Below are 20,019 nucleotides of genomic sequence, written 5' to 3' on the forward strand. Positions count from 1 at the left end.
GGTCAGCTTGAACAATACAGGAACAGACGTCGACGGAACAATGCAAAATAGCTGTTCTGTCTTGTCCAGTGCTTTCTACGTCTGGTTCTGAAAGTTCAAGCTGACCCATCGCCAGTATGTATCAACTAGCTCAATGAAAGCTTGTAAAGAAGTACTTTAACTAGATTCTTAGTTTGTACCATTTATGCAGTTGTCATAACTCACAACAAAATGAGCAGCTATGTAGGGAAAACATTCGGACCAGAAAAAAAATAATATAATGAAAATAATAAGATGATTATTGAAACGAAGGTATCGATTTCGAGATTAAGAGGAAAAGGAATCGTTCGTCTCTTTCCAACAGTTTGCGTCACGCTTTACGAATTGCCTACTGGTCGTTATTGCGACAACAAAGTGGACGAGAAAATGCGCGGCTCCAACGTCGCTGAATAAACAGTCGGAATTGACGGCTCATCGATTTCGGTTGCCTGCGCCACCTCAGAAGCAGACCGATTCTCCGTGCGCGGAACACACGGCACACACACATAGTGCGCCTAGGTCACGGAGTGCTTCCAAGGCTCGATCAGGGTCACATGGTTTACGGGCTACAAGGAGGAGACTAAGCGTTGGTCCCTCTTCACGCAACAACGCATCGCATCTGTTGTCGCGTGAAGGCGTTGTCGCGTGTCCCGTCGGCGTGAACTGCCGGCCAGTCCACCATTAAATTGCAAATCCTCTCCACATACCGTTTTAGTTGCTCTCTCTCTCTCTCTCTCTCTGAAATCTAGGCTCTCTACGCACGCACGCAAAAAGCGAACGTAGCGCTTCCCACTTTCCCGCGGCGAAAGCCGGAACTAGACGATTTTCTTAGTTTCGTTTTCGGCTCTGCAACAACCAAGGTCGGTCCCCGCGCGAAGTCCCTCAGTCTCTACGTTGGCTTGCTTCATACTTCTTTTCCGCCTCGTTCTGGATCACGGGAATGCGATTTAGATTCGAGGGAGAACGGAAGAAGAAGAAAGCGTTACGCGGTGAGAACGAGAGCGAAAAAAAAAAAAAAAAAGCCATTTTGTTTGCCGAGCGCCCGTGTGTGCGCGCGCTCCGGCGTCGTCTGCTCCGTTCGGTGAGCGCGAGCAGACGGCTCGGTGGGACCGTTGTCTGCTGTCGCCTGCTTTCTCTGCGAGGTGGTTTTCCAGCAAATACAGGTGAGATTTTGTGATTCATCTTGCTTAGATCGCTTTTTTTTTTTTTTTTTTTTTTTTTTTTTTCCCTAAAAACAACGTTATGTAGTATCTTCATCATTTGTGAAAACTTTCGCGCTAGTTCATTTAAACTTAAAAGTGTTGCTCGGATTCTATTGAACGAGTTTATTGTTGACACTGACGGTAAGTTCTTTGTTCTTGCGCATTTTATGTTTCGTGTTTGTCCCGTGTCAACACGGCAGGGGTTTCTTTGTTGTATCGTAATTATCTCGGAGTATAACACATAATATAAGCTTCCGGTGCTACGAACTCATTGAAGGGACAAAAGGGCTAAAGAAGGGCTCGTTGGAACCTTTGTTCGTGGTTGCTGGTTGTCTTTGTTTGCTTATTCGTGAGCTGCTTTGTTCCGAGACGAATGTCTGAACTTGAGCGTTACTCATGTGTTTGACTTTTCAGGCGTGTTTGGGCGATCAGAACAGCAATTATTTCGAGTCAATCTGCTTTTGGATAACTAAACACAGTGCTTCAAAAGTTTGTCCTGGTTTTTTATATATATATATATATTGGCTCTGTTACATCTGGGTGTTGGGTTGCTATACTATAAACTGGAGGTGGTAGGGAGCTTTAAAGCAGCACGTGATAAAGAGTGGTTAGAAGAGCAATTATACTCTCCGATCTAGCACTCCAATAACCAACAAGAATTGGTTCGATGCATACTTGTGATTTCGGCGAAGTGTGCGACCAACCATGCAGAGTATGTGTACATCTGAACGCATTAAATGTGTTTCGGCGGTTGCTGGGAGACAAATATCAGCTCACAATTATTTAACTGGTCCCTGGATTATTTATTTAACTCTGCAAAATGTGAAATGAGGCTGCAGCCTTCGCATTGCCTCGTCTACGTGTGATATCTTGCGTGTCACTGAAATGAGAGTTCATGCACAGGAGAGGTGGTGCACAGTCATGCCGAGAAAACCCCGAGACAGGGGAAAACGAAGACAGGTCAAACAACCAAGTCTTTTAGGCTGTGTATGTCCTCGCCTCGTTTTTTCCCCTCGTCTCGCGGTTTTTTGTGAACCGGATCCTATTAGAATATTTGCCGATATGCCAGGGAAAGTTTAAAAACGTAAACTAGATAATAATGATTTGTTGGTTACATCGCTGTGGGCCTGTCCAATTTCTGTTGTCTTCAAACGGATCCCGAATGAAATTTTGAATTCGCAGTTCAGAACAGATATTTCTGGATGGTATTATCTTAGAGTTGATACAGCTACGCGGACGAGAGGGATCTGACAGCGTCAGAAAGCAGCGAGACAGGCCAAGAGGTATAATACCGGTGGCTTCGCACATAGCAATGAAAATCGGGAGGAAGTTTCCGAGGCCACATAGCCTAAATGTGTCGAAGCAGTGAAGCGCAACTCTGTTACAATTCTGTCGAACTCGCAGCTTGGGCTTCGGGCGAACAGCTTTGGCGTGCGTGCACTTCGATCGCGCGTAGCGTCAGGAAGACGATTTGTCCTCACTGAAAAGTCACTAGCCACTATCTTCGTAGTTAATATTCGACAAAAGAGGGACACTAAAATTTTTTGTTGATTGCTTTTTTCCTTGTAAAAACCCCATTTGCGACACACACACACACACACACACAAAATAAACGCCTCCTGTTGGCATTTTGGAAATTGAAACACCATAGCTTCCTGAGCTTTCTTGCATCGCAAAGCACGTTCCTTATAACGTGTTGAAACTGCCTTTAATGTTATTTTTTAGAAAATCGAAGCAACGCGGTTCTTAAGGTTTGCCGTAGCTCGGGTTATTTTGAGCCTGGCATTGATTGTTCACCCACCCGAATATTCTTGCTCCAGTCGGCCAAGTCGATACTTCGGCAGTGGCGTGCTCCACCTGCGAGCATGTTTCCTAGTAGCTTTTCATGCTCCTTCTTCTCGTACGGTGTCGTCAGGCTAACAAAATAAAAGGCTCGCATCATAATCTAGAGGCACGGACTTCGTTTAGTAATGGCCGTCCAGCAAAAACGCCTCTCGTTTCGAAAGCAGTGTCGTCTCACCGAGTTTTGCTTGTCCCGCACGTGTGCTTCCTCTCCACGAATTGAAGGAATCGATCGAGCTCATTTTTGAAATTAACCGAAGACGAGTTCCCGAGACAATAGGAACGCAGTCGCGTAAAGGTGAAGAGGTTGAACAAACTGGATGTAGCACCAAACAACAAGAAACCAAGACACGGAAGCTTCACTTTCATAATTGAAACCCGAGACAAATTTGGGAAAGAGACGATGAGACATGTGTCCCTCTTTCTATACAATCTTCTTGCTCCCTTTGTTTCGGGTTTCTTCAGCTAGGAATGCGTCGTAGCAGCTTGCCAGCACACTTTAGTCTGGTGCAGACATTTGCGCCTAGCGGTGACCGACTGCATTATGACCCGTTGCGTTCCAGTAAGAGGCACTGCGCGGACCTCTTCATAGAGGCGTCGGAAGCAGTTACCAGCGGTCGTCGTGCAGGTCCGTTCGTACACTCTCGTTTGCTTGAGACCGAGTTCTTGCGATCGACCAGAGAACATGCTGGCACGCTCACGCCATCTGTGAGGTGACCTTGAAACTGCAGTTCACTAGAGTCAAGGTTTCGCACTATTTGCGAGATCGAATGGCCGTACTATAACGAGAAATACTGTAAAACCCTTTATTTTCGGGGCCCCTATTTTTCGCGAATCGGTCACAGAGGACATATCGCGGCCACTAAAGTTCGCGAATTCCAGAGATTTGCATTGAAATTCTTGAAGACCAAAATTTTCGCGTGCCTTTAAGTTTCGCGAATTTTTCAATTCGCGATATTCGCGAATATTAAGGGCTCGCGAACATTAAGGGTTTTACAGTAGTCGTTTATAACGGTGCAAAAATTTCGCGAACCAAAAAAAAAAAATGTACGGAAATGTTAAGTGTTTTATGGCTAGCAAATAGATGGCGCCAGTCTTTGAAGGGACTCTGCAAGGATATTCGCTTGGAAAGTGTTTCACTCTACACTAGTTTACTGGCAGTAGGAGACCTAAGTGCAGTCGCACGCAACGCCATTGACCAAGAAACTCATTTGTTGCGTTGCCCCTTCAAAAACAAAAAAAGAGCGCGTCGTTTTTCTGTCTTTTTCTCTCTCTCTCAACTTCTTCATCTTGATGACGTAGCTGGGCGGTCGCAGTACCCCCCAGTGACAATATTTGAATGCGGTTCATAAATTGGGCCCAGCATTCCGTGACATTTGATTTCGGCTCATGATAGACCATAGCTCGACAAGCATTCGGGTAGTGGGCCGTGTCCATTCGCTCAATGACGACAATAGCCGAACCATGGTAATGTCTGGAACTGAGCGCGTGTCCTGTGCTCTGCCAACCCGAGCGTGTAGCTGCGGTGAACACTGGCGGCATATAATCGGTTCCAGATCACGTGGCCGCTTGTTCTCGCTGCGAGTTAAGGGGGTGAACTTGGGTGAACGCTGCTCGTTTTTCTTTCATTTTTTTCTGGGACTTCTATTGCGTGGGGTGAAAAACGAACGCGTGTTTCATAGGTCATTAATGTCAGGGATCCGTTCTAAGCGGTATTCGCGCAAAGTACTAAAATGGTCGCATCGCCTTTTAAAACCCTGCAACCGTTTATAAGTATTCTTAAGCTCGCATAATCGGCACTTAAATAGTCTCCATAGAAAATATTCGGAGTAAATAACCAAAATAAAGCGTCCGTGGAACGTGCGTGCGAAGTGCCATTTGTGTTGAAGCTTTGCTTTCGATCAGTTAGAGCTGAAGACGCCAGCACGCGCAGTGCGTGTACCTACGTTCCCGGCATTCTTTTTGAACCTCGGTTAATTCGGCAAAAGGTCAATATAGATGTATAAGAAAATATGGGCTACTTAGAACGCAAGAAGCGAAAAAAGGTCAAGGTGTTTTCTCTTGACGACGTGGTTGCCTTAGATGAGTAGAGAAACGGCACTGCGATCGTGTGGCCAAACTGTCTGCAGACCCTCGGACATACCTGAGGCGCGTTCACAGATGTAATTCATATGTTCTGCGGCGAACATTCGAATCGGGTATGAGCTATGCAATTGCGGCTTTCCCAGTAACTAGTGGCCACGAACAGGTTTCCTCAGTCATCGACACCCTTCGATCCGTGGCACGATGCAGAGACTGCGGCCGAACCCAATCCACAACCCGTGAATCAGGCGCTGTGTCCCAACGACCCGGAACTCGACATTCGCCGATCACCTTCGAGTCTGGCGGCCTTCGCATCCAGCGAGAAGGCCGCGCCCTTAGCAGACCGCCTCGTTGCGTCACTCCCGCAGTCAACGCTCGACTCTCGAGGGCCGAGAAGCTGCCTCGAAGGCCACAAGTGTGTCGTGGTCACTATCGCCTCGCGAATCGCGATATCTCTTCGCGTCGGGTCAGGTTCGACCTCATCGAGGTGAATCCAGCGACCCAGATGTTCCTGTCCCGAGCCGTCAGCTTCCGGTTCTTTTATGCGGCGCTTCCGGTGACCCGTTTACGGCGAACTACTTTGTTATGCGGAACGTGCGCAGCGAGCAATGGGGCCAGTCATTGTTAGCAGGCGACGTCGGTCGGGTGGGACGCCGGCTGATACACGCGAAAACGCAGAGCTGGAACGGGTGTCACAAGATGTCCGACCATGATTGCGCTCGAGCGGGCTGACGCCATTAAGCTGAGACTACGGTGGAACCTACCTTCCCGCTGGACCAATCAGCCGCCTCTCTTTTATCACGTGACCCGGCTCTCTGCGCGTGGGTATGGGCGGGAGCGTGATGACGTGGCCAAAGAGATGCGGATGACTGGTCCAACGAGGGCGTAGTTTCGAGCGCAGTTTCAGCTTAGGGGCGAACGGAGTGTAGTAACATGCCTTCTACCTGCGACACACGATGACGTCGAACAACGGTAACCACTGATGCTGGTGGTTGAGTGGACGGCCGTTCGCAGCGAGAGCAAGGGTAAACTGCGCCCCGGTCGGAGGTAGCAATGGCTACGCATCCCGACGGTCGTTTCGTTTCCGTGCCCCGCGACGTTTCGTTGCGTGACCATCATTCGTCATTTCGGTCATCTTTGCAGTGGCCAGAAAAAAAAGCCTTTTCGACGATGCACCGAAACGCTTTCAAGAATCTTCGTAATGTAGCGTAGTGTAGTGTGAACGTGCAATTAATGTCCACCTTAAACAACAAAACACGATGCTGAGAAGGCAAACAAACTTCTCAGGTTTGTTGTAAGATGAACCCGGCTTACTATTTTTATGCGTCCTTTAATTTCATAATGGCTTTTTAGTATAGTGTACCTCGCCCGTATTATGACTGCAGCGAAATGACGCTCGTAAGAGGAGGTGAACGTAAGAGGAGGTCAACTACGAGTGGCATTGACACGAACAAAGTGGAAAATATTTTACTGCGCGACAGTTTGCACGTTCCATCAGCTCGTGCGTTCGTTTTTCCCAACATCGGCTTGTTTCCTACTTATGGCGAATTCGGGCGGTCAATCGCCGGTGGCACCGGCGTCCAAAAACGCGCCAGCCGGCGCACTACCAGACTTTCTGCTACCCGAACACAAGAAAAAAAAATATAGGGTTTTGTGTATGTATATACAGCTTGGACTGGGCCTGAACGGGCAACGAGTCTCCCAGCAGTAGATGAGCAATGTAGCCTGTGCAGCACGACCCACGCTCTATAGTGATACTCGACTGCACGCCGGTATACGAACCCGAACACAGGGGGCAGGCAACTGGAGTTTTTGTTTTCCTGGGTCGCGCGTGAGCTTTGTTAACTTTTTCCTCGATTAATGTATGTACAATGAGCACGCTGTACGCGTCAATAACATAACCTCTGACTCCGAAGTGGTTGTAAACACAAGTGGCTTCGCGATAGTTCTCGAAATGTTAACATTACCATATTCCGCACAACTTGCAGGATCTTATATTATAAAATTAATGGGAGGGCAGATGAAAAAATCGGTGCGGTGCTGCCCGCACACGCGTCAAATTTCAATATATTTTGTTTGGATTTCCGAAGAACTGCCGGCATTTTACGAGGATCCCAAGGAGGCGTGCCATCGTCGCTTTTTAATATTCTATTTTATTATTGTAATTATTACATTTTAGAGCGAGGTGACCGTTTCTGAGTTGAGCGGCGTCGGCGTAACCGCGCGCGTTGCATTATGGAACCTGAGAGTTTCCCCGCTAAACTTAGCGGGGAAATTGACGTCGTGTGAGCTGAATCATCAATTCAGTTTCCCCCGCTAAATTTAGCGGGGAAACTGAACTGCTGTGGAGCTCACGCGACGTCAATTTCCCCGCTAAGTTTAGCGGGGAAGTTTTTGTTAACGCTAAATCTAGCGGGAAAATTTTCGCTAAATTTCAGCGCTAAACTTAGCGGGGAAATTTTCGCAAAATTTAGAGGGAAATTAAGCAAAAGTCTTCCACTAAATGGAAGGCAAGCGGGAGAGGTATACCCTCCGTTCGTTCCCTCCCCTCTGCTCAAGAGCTGCGCTCTAATTTCGCAGTTCCAAAAACTTTAAACGTGTTTTTTTCTTCTGAATTTTCAGATTTTTTGTTGCGCCAGCCCCCATGAAATTGCAATGCGTGTTCGAGTGTCAAGCTGCATCCCTATCCGTACACCATTTTTTTTTTTTTTTTTCAGCAGCGTTATAACACGCTGTTTTAGAACAAACTGACCTCATGCAAACTGGACAAATTCTTCCAAAAATGTTGGCCTCCTTTAAAACCTTATTTATGTTTATCTTGGTTGTTTTTGCTAGCTTTTCTCGGAGCACAGATGGGTGTCTGTCTCGATGGCATCGTTCGCTACTCACACCCGCTATTCGTCGCTGTCGGCGAGCCTTCTTTCGTTTGGTTCCCTTTCCCAATGAGGATGTGACGATACCGAATACAGTCTGGCAGACAAACTGCCCGACGTTTTGGAGCTCGGGCAAAAACTGTGCCGGTAGATCGCCGTCTCGCGCCTGAAAAGCGCCATCCGAACGGCTTGCTCTCGCCAGTCTCGCTTTGACCCCGCGATCGCCCTTGCCGAAGACATGGCAGAATATTTTGCCGGGAAATGACCACCTGAATTCGCCATTTGTGTACAACGATGTGAAACCTGTTGGCGCGGGGTTTGATCTCGCGGATGATTTTCCTCGCGCAAAGAAACGAAACCAGATGACGAAGCCACGCGCTCGCGCCAAAACGGAGTAAAGAAGACAAGGCCCGCGCCTCATTCCCCGAAACGTCATCAGCAGTGGATCCAGGCAGCGCCGCCTCCCCTTCCTCAGTATCATCAGCATCTCGCAGCGTCTCCTCCCAACGAGCGCGAGCCTAGAGGCGGCGGTAGACGGACGTTTCGGAGCTTCAGCGGGCTTGCCGCTATGGGGCAAGTCGGGGATCTACGTATGAAGACGTAATGCGCAAGCCCGCCGGCCCGTGCGCCAAGCCCGCCGGCCCGTGCGCCAAGCCCGCCGGCCCGTGCGCCAAGCCCGCCGGCCCGTGCGTCAGGCTAGAAGGTCTTGCAACATACAAGAATGACGCAAACGAGTTAAAAAAGAAAACGCTAACGAGGCACGTGGTTACCGTGACAAGTGTCGTCAGTGTTGCACACGTTCTGTCTCTTCCTTCGGAAATGGGTGACCTATGAGCAAAGTGCAAGCGAGCTGGTCCATCGTGAAGAGGCGGAAGAGGGACCGCCTCCCCTGGAGCCAACACTACCTAAAACGCCGACCGCGCTTCGTGCTTTTCACGCGCATATGTACCTGTGTGCATCGAAGCCACTGGACTTCAACCTACCCTCTAAAAAAACCCCGTGCGTCTACTTTCCCGCACAACACTCGGAGAGCCTATCAGCGCAATTCACGGAGGCAGCTCAGCGAAAGACGATGGCGAAACCTATGTTTAGACAAAAATACACAGTCTGAGTCGTGACATTAAGCAATGCAAAACGTCACGCTTGCATTGCTTAATGCCACAACTCAGACTGCGGTTTTTGGCCTAAACATACGTTTCGGCATCGTCATTCGGTGAGCTGCCTCCGTAAGTTGCGCTGATTGGCTCTTCGAGTGTTGTGCGGGAAAGCAGACGCACGGGCTTTTTAAGAGGGTAGACGATTAATTAAGGCTGCAGGTTCAGGCATTTCCGAGGGTTCCGCTCCCAGCAACCAAAACGACCGAATGGACCAGATCACAGCGGAACAACCGTGACTTATGATTGCTTCGCCAAGTTCCTCTTGCATCGCTTGCCACGTTGTCTGCGGTTAACACTTGTCCCGGTGACTTGGTCGCTTCGGTTGCTGCGAACACAACCGACACGAATGCGTGACCCTGTCGGTCACCCGAGCAGCCTGGCCGTGCTCACGCCCAGCGCCCTGCAGGCAGCCTCCCAGAGCGTTCTCTATTACTCCAAAACTGTCCGCCAACAGGCACCCTTGCTCGCGCGACTGAGTCGTGCGTGTCACAATCCAGCTTTGGACTCCCTACATAACGACTGTATTTAAGTGCCACCAGGGTTTTAACAAGTGTGCACTTCGTCGCGGAACACTCGAAGAACAAATTGAGGACGCGGTTTGAGAACAATGTGTGTTCTCTTTGACGGGAGTGTCGAGAATAATTCTTCATTTCTCGGACACTACCCACAGACAGCTGTTTGCGAGTCGGCGCTCATTCTAGTGTGTCGGACAGCGTCACTTTGTCGCACGGTCTGTCGGCGATGGCCCATTGTCTCTGGGCGGTCTGCTTGTTAGCGCCGCGGACCCTCGCCGAGAAGATCGTCGTCTTTTTGCCTCACTGCTTAGCGGTCGTAAGCACAGACTCGAGACAGGTTTCCAAGAGCTGCGTTCATTCACTCGTATAGCATTCAACCGGCATTTCCCCTAAAACACTAGTTGATGCATCAATCTTAGTGAAGGTGTTAGCGACGCAAAAACATAGCTCCCTGAACTCCCCACTCCCCCTCCCCCCTCCCCTTATAAATGCCTACCACGTTTTTGTTTCTTCTTCTTCATTTTTGTTTTATTTAAACGAGACATTATAAACAGAACATAATGGCGAACAAATATTAGTCAATATTATAATTCTCTCTCCCTTTTAGAAATAATCTCTGTTGTGCAACATTACCAAGATATATACTTAAAAAATTTTTTTTTTTTTTTTTTTTTTTCAAGACGTCTAGTAGCGCTCGGTGTAAGACTAGCAAGGAAGGGCCTTGACGGCACCAAAGTTGACGGGGGCTGGTCCTAGTCGGGTTCGATGCGGGACAAGGGCAGGTGTCTGACGTCTTTCCGGGTTCCGCACTACCGGCAGCCGTTGTCGCTGGCTCCTTTAAACTCCCCTTAGATTGCTGACTGGAGATCAATCCTGAACCGTCTATCGCTTCATTCGCATGCCTGGGGCACATGATGTTTCGACGCGGCAAGGGGCAACATATCACGTTTAATGTACCTTAGAAAATCCAGGCGCCTCTTTTATCTACCGCCCAAACGTCTCGTATTAGTGCTCGTGACCCTGAAAGTGATGCAGACTGCTGCGCACGCACCTTTAGCCCATAGTGGCCCTTCGCTTAAATGTAGGAGTTCGTTATTCCGCTAAAGTCAGCTGACGACGACACGGTACGGCGGCGCTATACAATAGAGACCCTTTACGAATGTCCGTCAGGCAACACTGGCGGCCGCCTGATGGACATTCGTTTTTAGACATAGACTAGGTGGCGCAAGATACCGCCCGTTACAAAGTAGCATCCATTCTTCCGTACAATGGGCAGGTGCGATTCTATCCGAGCTACCACGCGGCACTTGATATTAGGGAAACGTAGTAGACCGTTTTTCTCCTCCGCTACGGTATCCGTCAAGAAAACGCCGCAGCTGCGCATGCGGACCGCCAGCCTTATCTGCACAGTTCAATATCTTGTGGCGGATTACGGAACGCTATCCGGGTGCTTAGCGGTCAGCGGAAACGGTCTACTACAATTCCCCAATGATACGAACTAAGCCGAGTACACGCCGAACGCAGTCGTCGTGTCCCGCCCAAAGGTCGTGCACAAACAGTGGCCGACTCGGATAGTTGACGCCACTAGATGGCGCTTAGTTTACAAAATAAACCTTTTCCGAGAAGCGTTCTGCGCACGCGCGAGCGCCCGATGCCAAGCGGCGGAAGTCGGAACGAAAAATCGAGGAAATTCGGAAGGAGGCTGTATATCAGCGAGTAGAACACGTCACTGCAGCATATATATAATTGTGTTACACAGAAAAAAGAACGTCGACGGAAAGGAAAACACGACGTTTGGGTGGACGACACGGATGCCCCTCTTTCAAGTCGCGTTGGGCACGCGCCGCTGCTCAGAGAGCGAAGAAACTGGTAGCTCCCATTATCGATGGGTATACCGCAGGCAGGTCACTTCCTCGATTTTTAGTTCATGCAGCCACCGCCTGGTGCCGTCGGTATGTGGAAAAGGTCCATTGTCCGACCCTTTTCATGCGCGATTCGACGCCTTCGAAGATCTTAGGGCGCGCACGTAACCGTCTGCCACGGGAACCTTGTCCTCGACACTGGGGTGAGCCGACAACGGGTCGATGGGCAACGACGAGGCCATGAATGACTGGCGTGCTCGGCGTCCATTACGGCCGGCACGGAGGAAAACAGACGCCGGCCCTTCCGGAGGAAGTAGTCGCGCCTACCCGAGGAATCGCGATAAAACACTCTCGCTTTCTCTGCACCAGATTGTGTATTCGCAGATTCGTCCGCGTCCCTTCCGGTTCTCGTTTCTTTGTTTCCCGATATAGCCACGAGGGAACCCAGCGTAAAACAGTGCATTTCATAAAACCAATATAAAAATGCGGAGGTGTTTGCCACTACGTGGAGCTAGCAGCCGCCTGATTCGAGGGTTTTTATAATATCATCTATCCATCCATCCGTATACAGATCTCACAAAAAGAAAAAAAAAATTATTGCGTTGAACGTTTTTTTTTTTGTTTTTTTTTTTTTTTTTAATGAAACCCCTTAATCCGAAAAAGGCTTGATCGTTCTTCCATTTCCCCGCTAAATTTAGCTCGGAAATTGATTTAACGTGACCTCACCTGACCCCACACATGTGCAGTTTACTAAAAAAAGTAATTAGGTTAAGTTACTGAGTGTTCACCTGAAAAGTAATTGAAGTAGAGTAGAAATTACTCAAATGGAGACTAACGGAGTAAATGACTAACTACCGTAAAAAAGTAGCGAATTACTTTTGAAGTTATATATATATATATATATATATTACGCTGTGTCTCTAAAGATGCGTCGGTCGTAGCCTGTGAATGGCCACCGGTCCGTCGGACGCACCGTACTTGCATTTACGACTAGGATAACAAAAAAAAAAAAAAAAAAAAAGGTTCGATCAACTGAAACTTGTTACAAATCAGTCCATTCCAATCAAGTTCGAGTCGCCGCAAGTTATCATCATCATCGCCCACAACAAAAAGTGTTACGATCACAAAGAGGCTGCATGTGCTTCGCGCGTGTGACCAACACCCCCGTGGGAAATTATTTTTCTATATATAGCAGACCTACAATAGGGTAGTCTCTATATTCTGGTATACATGGCTTGCACGTGACGCCAAAGCAATCCTCCTTGGTGGTGCTAGATTGCACTGGAAGCTGAGTTGGCTCCCTACTGAAAATTCTCATTTGTATAAGAAATTTCTTGTGTCCAATAAACACATATGAATCATACAAGATATATAAGAACATATAAGAACCGTATAAGAACCATATAAGAACTATATAAGAACTATATAAGATATATGAGAACACACAAGCACCATATGAGAAACTAGTGGGAACTTTCTTATAAGTTTCTTATGGGGTTCTTATATATCTTATATAATTCTTATATAGTTCTCATATAATTCTTATGTGGTTCTTATATGTTCTTGTATGTTCTTATATATCTTGTATGATTCATATGTGTTTAATGGACACAAGAAATTTCTCATACAAATGATTGTTTTTACTAGGGAGCTCGTTTCCAGTTTGTAGAATCAGTACAGCACGCCGGTTTTGCATTTCCAGGGTCATTAATGGGAAAAAACCGAAAGATGCTCGTCAGTGCTCGCTCCTTCTCGTTTTGGTTTTACGTGAGCAGGTGCATGTAAAGGAACGTTGCATCGTACAAGCTCGAAGATCGCTAGGCAGGAGCCGTGACCCGCCGATCCTTTGTCACACACTGCATGCTTTGCACGTCTGTACGAAACGAAACTTTGACCACCAGTAAAGGAAACGGCCAGAAACAGCACACGACGTTTTATGTCTCGTCAGTCTCGTACTCTCTTTCGAACATTGCTCTTGAAACTCGACAGACTCCGGTCCCGGGTTCGTCCAACGTATCTTTAGACTCTGGGATCCGCATACGTACGGCACTTTAGACTTCGGGTTCTGGGCACGTCCAATGTACCTTTAGACACAGCGATTTTTTTTTTCTTTTTTTTTTTTTTATGGTAACTAAGGTTTTGATCCGTTAGCAAAATTCTGCTAGCGTAATATAAAGCGGCTTGTGTTTTCACAGAAATGCTTTAATAGCTGGTTCTACTTCTGCGTGCATAATTTTTTTTTTTTGTCAGTGATGTACTGAGTAAGTAAAATTTTTAATTTAAGGTTTAACATTGGCTGGGAGCTTGATTTTGCAGACAGTGTTTGCTTGTTTACAGTGTTGCATAAAGTGGATCTAAAAAGTACTTGAATTAAAGCAAAAAGTAAATGAAAGGTTATGTACTTCAAGTAAAGTATAGTAAGTACCCCGGGTGCAATGTAATTGAAGTATGATAAATACAATGTACTTTCAAAATAAAGTACAAGTACTTTTTAACACAATATGTTATGATGTCCTTTCATCCCCTATGCACTGTTTTTGTTTTTAACTGGTATGCATTGCTTCAGGTGTAATCGGAGGTCCATCCGTTTTTTTCGGAAATGGCGACAAATATTGGATGAAGTCAAATCTCCACAGAGTATCTGTTTTACTCTCGATGACAAACTATTTAACGAAATAAACTTATAAGGCGCTTAATTCTATCGGCCTTATAGCCGCCATAAGTTCACTCAGGAAAATGACCAGATGACGTCTCAAAAGACGATAGTGCGTTTTCACATGAGGATTCGCCATTTTTTTCTTTTCAAATTTGGGGAATGTACTTTGAAGTCTGGAGCTGCATTTTCCTCGGAAAGTACCACAAAGAAATAATTGAGTAAAGAACAACTGCATGCTCAGAGAATGTACTTCGAGTAAAGTACAAGTTTTCTAAACCTACTTGAAGTAGTACTTTAAGTACTACTTCAAAACGTGTATTTTAAGCAGTACTCCGTCAAAGTAGTGCGTACATCCCAGCAGTGCTGGAATTTACTTGTATTTTCCAGCACTACTTGTTTATTATTTTTAACGTAAAAACATCGGGGGAATTACCAAGGTTTTCTCGAACGATCTTCGAATCTTGGAAGACCTGCATATGTTGAGTTTTGAAAGGCAACGCAGAGGAGTCACCTTTGTGTTGCCCCTGAGCACGCGATGCTTTTAGCACTGAAAGAAGAGTTAGGGCACAGGCCAGCTGCTGAATATTGAGCAACATAAGGAAACCGGAGACAGGGAACAAGAAGGACACAGATAACACCGTCCCTCACAACTCTCTTTTTATAGTAAACAACCCTCAGCCGACGCGAAAGTGAAAAAAAAAAAAGAACAAAAAAGCAATGCTAGTATTAGCAAAAAGAAGTCGATAAGTTCAGACGGTGTTATATGTGTCCTTCTTGTTCCGTGTCTCCGGTTTCATTATGATGCTTTAAGTACAGCACAAACTACGGGAGCACCAGGCGAGGTCCAGAGCGAGTGCTGCATTTGGTTTCCTCCCTTGATTGAGCATGCCGCGTGTAGTGGGCGAGAGTTCCCAAATTGGGCAGAGGCTGGGACAAGCCGTTTCGCAAGTCAAAGGAACGCCAGTCTTGGGCGCTAGTCCCGCAGTTCCTCGGCCCCATTTGGCGACGTGTAGCTGTCCGCTCCCCGCGCCTCGCAGCAGTGCTTTTGCAGTGTGGGGCTCGTGAAAACGTTGAGGGGTTGCGGACGCTCCAAACGCCCCGTTATTTCACACATGCTTACCCCTCTTTTGCAAATACCATCCAATCATCCAACGTCTTATCTTTTTTGTGTGTGTGTGCAGGAATGTTTGTTGATAAGCGAACCTACCACGAACATTCGAAGGTAATTTGTAACTTGAGTAGAAGTTACTCGAAAAAAGTAATTAAAGTAAACTACTAATTACCGAAAGAAAAATGTAATTGGAAGCTATGAACCTACTCAGAAAAGCATAGTTAAACTACAGTACCTTGGGAAGAGCATTGTTAGACTGCGTACTGACCTAAACACCGATTCAGTTTTTCGGTTGCGAGATGAATTGCGTCGCATTCTTATGCCGGGCTAGGAGGACGTAGCCTAGTACTGAAGAGGAACGTTAAAGAGATAAGATAACCAGAGAGAATTCTCTCAAACATGTTTACCTTCAAGAGGAACGTTGTGTCAAAGTGGCCAGAACCACAGACAATGGGAGGAACAAGGCGATTGCAATTAGGCTTCGTGTTTGATGTAGACCTGTCAGCCCAGAATATTCCCTAGTACAATTTTTAGTACAATATTTTGCGAGCATTACTCGTCCCATGGGGTGTGGGTGGAATGAAACCTTTTTTTTTTTATCTCGCAATTTTTTATATTCAACTTTTTTAGAAGAATTAGGACAAAGTGATGTTCGGCTAATGCAAACGGTCTTTCACCTTACGTTTAAGACCATCCAACTTGTTAGTATATGCGCAAGAAATTCTAGTATGAAAATGGTCTCATCCCTCCCACTCAAAACGTGCATTCCACGATCTAAGGCACTACTGGCACTAACATAAGCCACGACATGTTTCATGAGTTCCTGTGGCTCGCATTCTACTTAGCCCATAAGGTCCTGATAAAGGTTTTACTTGGAGCTGAGATTTATTAACTGTCCTTAACATGAGACGAAGGTAAGAGGCAAGATGTTTGTTTTGCAACCTGCTAGGAAACTGTGCCGTTTCACATAGCGTATAATGAAATGAGCGTAACTTTATGACAGGGAAAAAAACGGCGTGCGGCCTGTAGATTTAGCGCCAAAGTTAGATAAATTTAATGCGCGCTAAATAATGATTATTATAATATTATTAGTTATATTGTAAACAAGTAACCATGCGCGTTCTTCAGCCGCTCGCTACCTTTTTTTTTTTTTTTTTTTTCGGAGTTTATCCGTAGGACTAAATAAAATTAATTTTTCCCACCAGCAACAACAAATCCCCATACAACAACCCCCCTCCCCTTTCCCCCAGGAAGACATAGCTATTGGCTGCGTTCAAAATAAAACGGTTTAATCAATCTAATACAACATCACAAACAAAATGCCCTTAGTAAAAAAAAGATGGGCAACGTTAGTTTTGATAGGTCTTGCGGTATGAGACAAACGCAGCTACGTAGAGATCTTGACACCGAATCCTTCTGAGCGCTGTTAGTGTATCCTTCGCCACTGTACGTCTATCAGTTTCCAGCGAAGCTGGGGGTCACGATAGAAAAAAGACCTTCCTAATGGGCGACAAGACGGCCGCTCGAGTTGTTTGCTTGCCCGCAGGCATTCCGCGCGAGGGGTCCGATTAATCGCAGCGTCGAGCATCTGCTGAGCCGGGCCGTCCCTCGGAGTCCACACGCATGTCGTCCCTGGTGACATGGGCTGTTGCTGTTGCGGCGACGAAGGAACCAAGGTTCACTCGGTCGACGTAAGTTGTCGCCCCCCCCCCCCCCCCCCCCCCTTCCCCCTTTTTCGCACTGCTCTTGCTGACGAGAGAATTCTACGCGGACACACCCGATGCATGTTCGAATCACGCTCGCTTCATACGTTGGGATGCTTTGATCATGCATCTCAAAACCCTTTTCGTATGGCCAGTGCGACAGCATTCTCATCCAAGGAAGCTGTCTTTTGTAAGGTGTATTAGCAGGCTTTTGGAAGCGCCGGTGGGCCTTCGGCAACACCGCCTACGTACCAAGCTCGTACAGCGATGGATTTTCTACGTCACTCGATGGGGACGAGCGCGGGTCACGTATTGGACGCGAGGGCTGTTTCGAACGCTGACCTATAGCACTCCTGTCCAAATGTCTCGCGTTGGTCCTCACTTGGTGACGTATGAAATTCAGGGAAGCTTTTTGCCACATATCACGTGTCTGACATCCTCGAAATTATCTCTGTTGTTCATTTTCAGCGGTCTACAACGATCTACAACGATCTACAAAACTCCCTGAAGGGAGTTTTTGTAGATCGTTTTCGCCGTCCCGCAACGGGCTCTCCGCCAACCCGCGCCGATACCCGGAACTCTACAGTCTAGGTCACCGGCGCGCAGGCGCAGTAGCCGTTTCATCGTTGCGGAGGGCTTAGCGGAGGGGGAAACGCGGTCTACGAAAACTCCCTAACATTTCCTTCATTAGAAAATGTTCCGCTGCATAATCGCCAAGAAAAAGTCGAGCTTTTTCCCCCACCTGCAGCCCCGAGTGGCAGCCGAAGGAACTACGGCGAAGAGCTTACGTGACCTCGCTCGGCTCTAAGCTGTAGCTTAACGCCCGCTAACGTCAGCAGAGGGAGGTAAAGGAAGCGTCCTCCGAGAGAGCACACCAACAGCTACACGGCATCCCGATTTACGTCACCAAGAGGGGGACCGGGTGTGGCCCTGAAGACTGGGAGCGAGTTGAGGGCTGCCAGAAATGGCAATATTTATCTTTTTTTTTTACACAACAACTAGGGACACGCAGGCGAAATCTTTTCTCTGTTCTTTACTTCAGAAGGGTCGGAGGGCAACTTCCAGAAATCTTTCACTGAAGTCCGGAAATCATTGCACACCCTCTTTAAAGGGATACTGAATCGAAATTTCAACCTCACAAAACAAGGCCGGGCGGGAAGCTGCAAAACCAAAAAAAATATCACTCATACGGCGATATATCCACCGGATCGCCGTATTTTTTGGAAAAGAAGTGCGCGATTGAACCCGGCCGACGAGGCCGACGAGACAAGTCACGTCACGATTCCCATTCTCTCCCCTCCTCGCTACGTCCCGTCCAGCTGGTAAACCGAAGCGAGGAGGAGAGAAGCGAGGCCGCTTCTCCTCATTCTCAAATTCTCCCGGAGGACAGTTACGTCGAAGAACTCGCTTGATCGCGCCCTTCTTTTCCAAAAGTACGGCCATCCGTTTGAGATATCGATGTACGAGGGATGTTTTGGAGTTCGTAGCATCCCGTTCAACACTTCTGCAACCTTACTTTGAGAAATCCAAATTTCGGTTCAGTATCTCTTTAAAGACGGATGCAACGATTTCCGGACTTCAGTCAAACCTTTGTGGAAGTTATTACGCCACAGCCACAGCAACAGCCCACGTCACCGCACGCCGCTGAAAGACTAAAGAACAGAAAACCGATTTACCTGCGTGTCCCAGTTGTTGTGTAAAAAAAAAAAAGAAAAAAAAGATTGGAATTTCTGGCACCCTTCAACTCGCTCCCAGTCTTCAGGGTCACACCTGGTCCCCTTCCTAGTGACGTAATTCGAGGTGCCGTGTAGCTTTTGGTGTGCTCTCTCCGAGGACGCTTCCTCTCCCTGCCCCTGCCGAGATTAGCGGGCGTTGTGCTGCAGCTTAGAGCCTAGCGAGGTCACGTAAGCTCTTCGCCGTAGTTCCCTCGGCTGCCACTTGCGGCTGCAGGTGGGGGAAAAAGCTCGACTTTTGCTTGGCGATTATGCAGCGGAACATTTTCTAATGAAGGAGATGTTTTCTCTGTCCTCCGGGACACGATTAACAACGTAAGAATGACGAAATGCAAACTCTTTTAATACAGTGATGGAAGTGCTGCGCCAATTGCGCCAAATTGCGCCAAGGACGCAATCCTGCTACATGTAGCGCCAAATTGTCATTTTACCGAAGAATTGCGCCATGCCTGCGCCGAGATGAGATGTAGCAATAAAAAATAAAAATTGAAGTCTTATCGGAGCGCGTGGTGGTACCGCGGTATTTTCCGCGCCGCAACTGTTACGCAAACCGAAACTGCGATGGCGCATTATCATCATCATCATTGAAAGGAACAACGTTTGCAACATCTGAGACCAAAGCCGCAGAGGTTAAGCGAAGAACCATCCCACTGAACAGCCTATTTATATAAAAAAAAAAAAAAAAGGCAGAGCTTGTGGATGTTTTCAATGTTGGCCCGCCCTGTTCCCATGCGCTAGCTATCAGCGAAGTCAAAGCTAGCGCGAGCCCATTACTCTGTGCATTCCTGACTCGCGCGTAGGCTCGTGCAGTGTGGGCACCGTTAGGGCTCCATGCGCGCGCTTGTAGCTTCGGCTGCGCTCGCACCGAAGCTCAAACAAAGTATAGTTGAGTTGCACCAAACTTTGGATGTAGTGCTGGTAACGCCTCACCGTCCTTTTCGGAGCACAAAACACTGCGCGACTCGCGCGACTTGCGGTGTCTGCTCCGCGGGTGTCGCTTCTCTGCAGCGCGTCGGTGCATGCCAAGGAGCGCACTCAACGGGTTAACTCGCCGTGATCCGATGCGATCGTGACTTCGCCAGCGCATCGAAAATGAATCGGAATTTTTGAAGCGAATATCACATACCGCAATATTTGAAGCTGCTGCCCGAAAGACAACTCTAATCGGAACTAAAACATTCCACAACAGTGAGGGTCGTTAGATGCTGCTGCAGATACCTTAAAAGAAGTGCAGGCTGATAAAAATAAATATCCTGTACCATCAG

General features: G+C 47.5%; 1 protein-coding gene across 2 annotated transcripts in view; it reads left to right on the forward strand.

Moving 5' to 3' along the window:
- The first annotated feature begins 871 nt into the window (after positions 1–871).
- Positions 872–20,019, forward strand: part of LOC8053252 (choline transporter-like protein 1) — a 52,933-nt gene continuing 33,785 nt past the window's right edge. For both annotated transcript variants that reach the window (XM_029985146.3, XM_029985147.4), the window contains exons 1-2: positions 872–1,181; positions 16,865–17,009. In XM_029985146.3, coding sequence (XP_029841006.2) covers positions 16,959–17,009 — 51 coding nt within the window. In that variant the 5' untranslated portion in view covers positions 872–1,181; positions 16,865–16,958. The remainder of the gene's footprint in view (positions 1,182–16,864; positions 17,010–20,019) is intronic.

The sequence above is a fragment of the Ixodes scapularis genome, unplaced genomic scaffold (genome assembly GCF_016920785.2).
Source record: "Ixodes scapularis isolate PalLabHiFi unplaced genomic scaffold, ASM1692078v2 PGA_scaffold8__174_contigs__length_109621045, whole genome shotgun sequence".
NCBI classification, from domain to species: Eukaryota; Metazoa; Arthropoda; class Arachnida; order Ixodida; family Ixodidae; genus Ixodes; species Ixodes scapularis.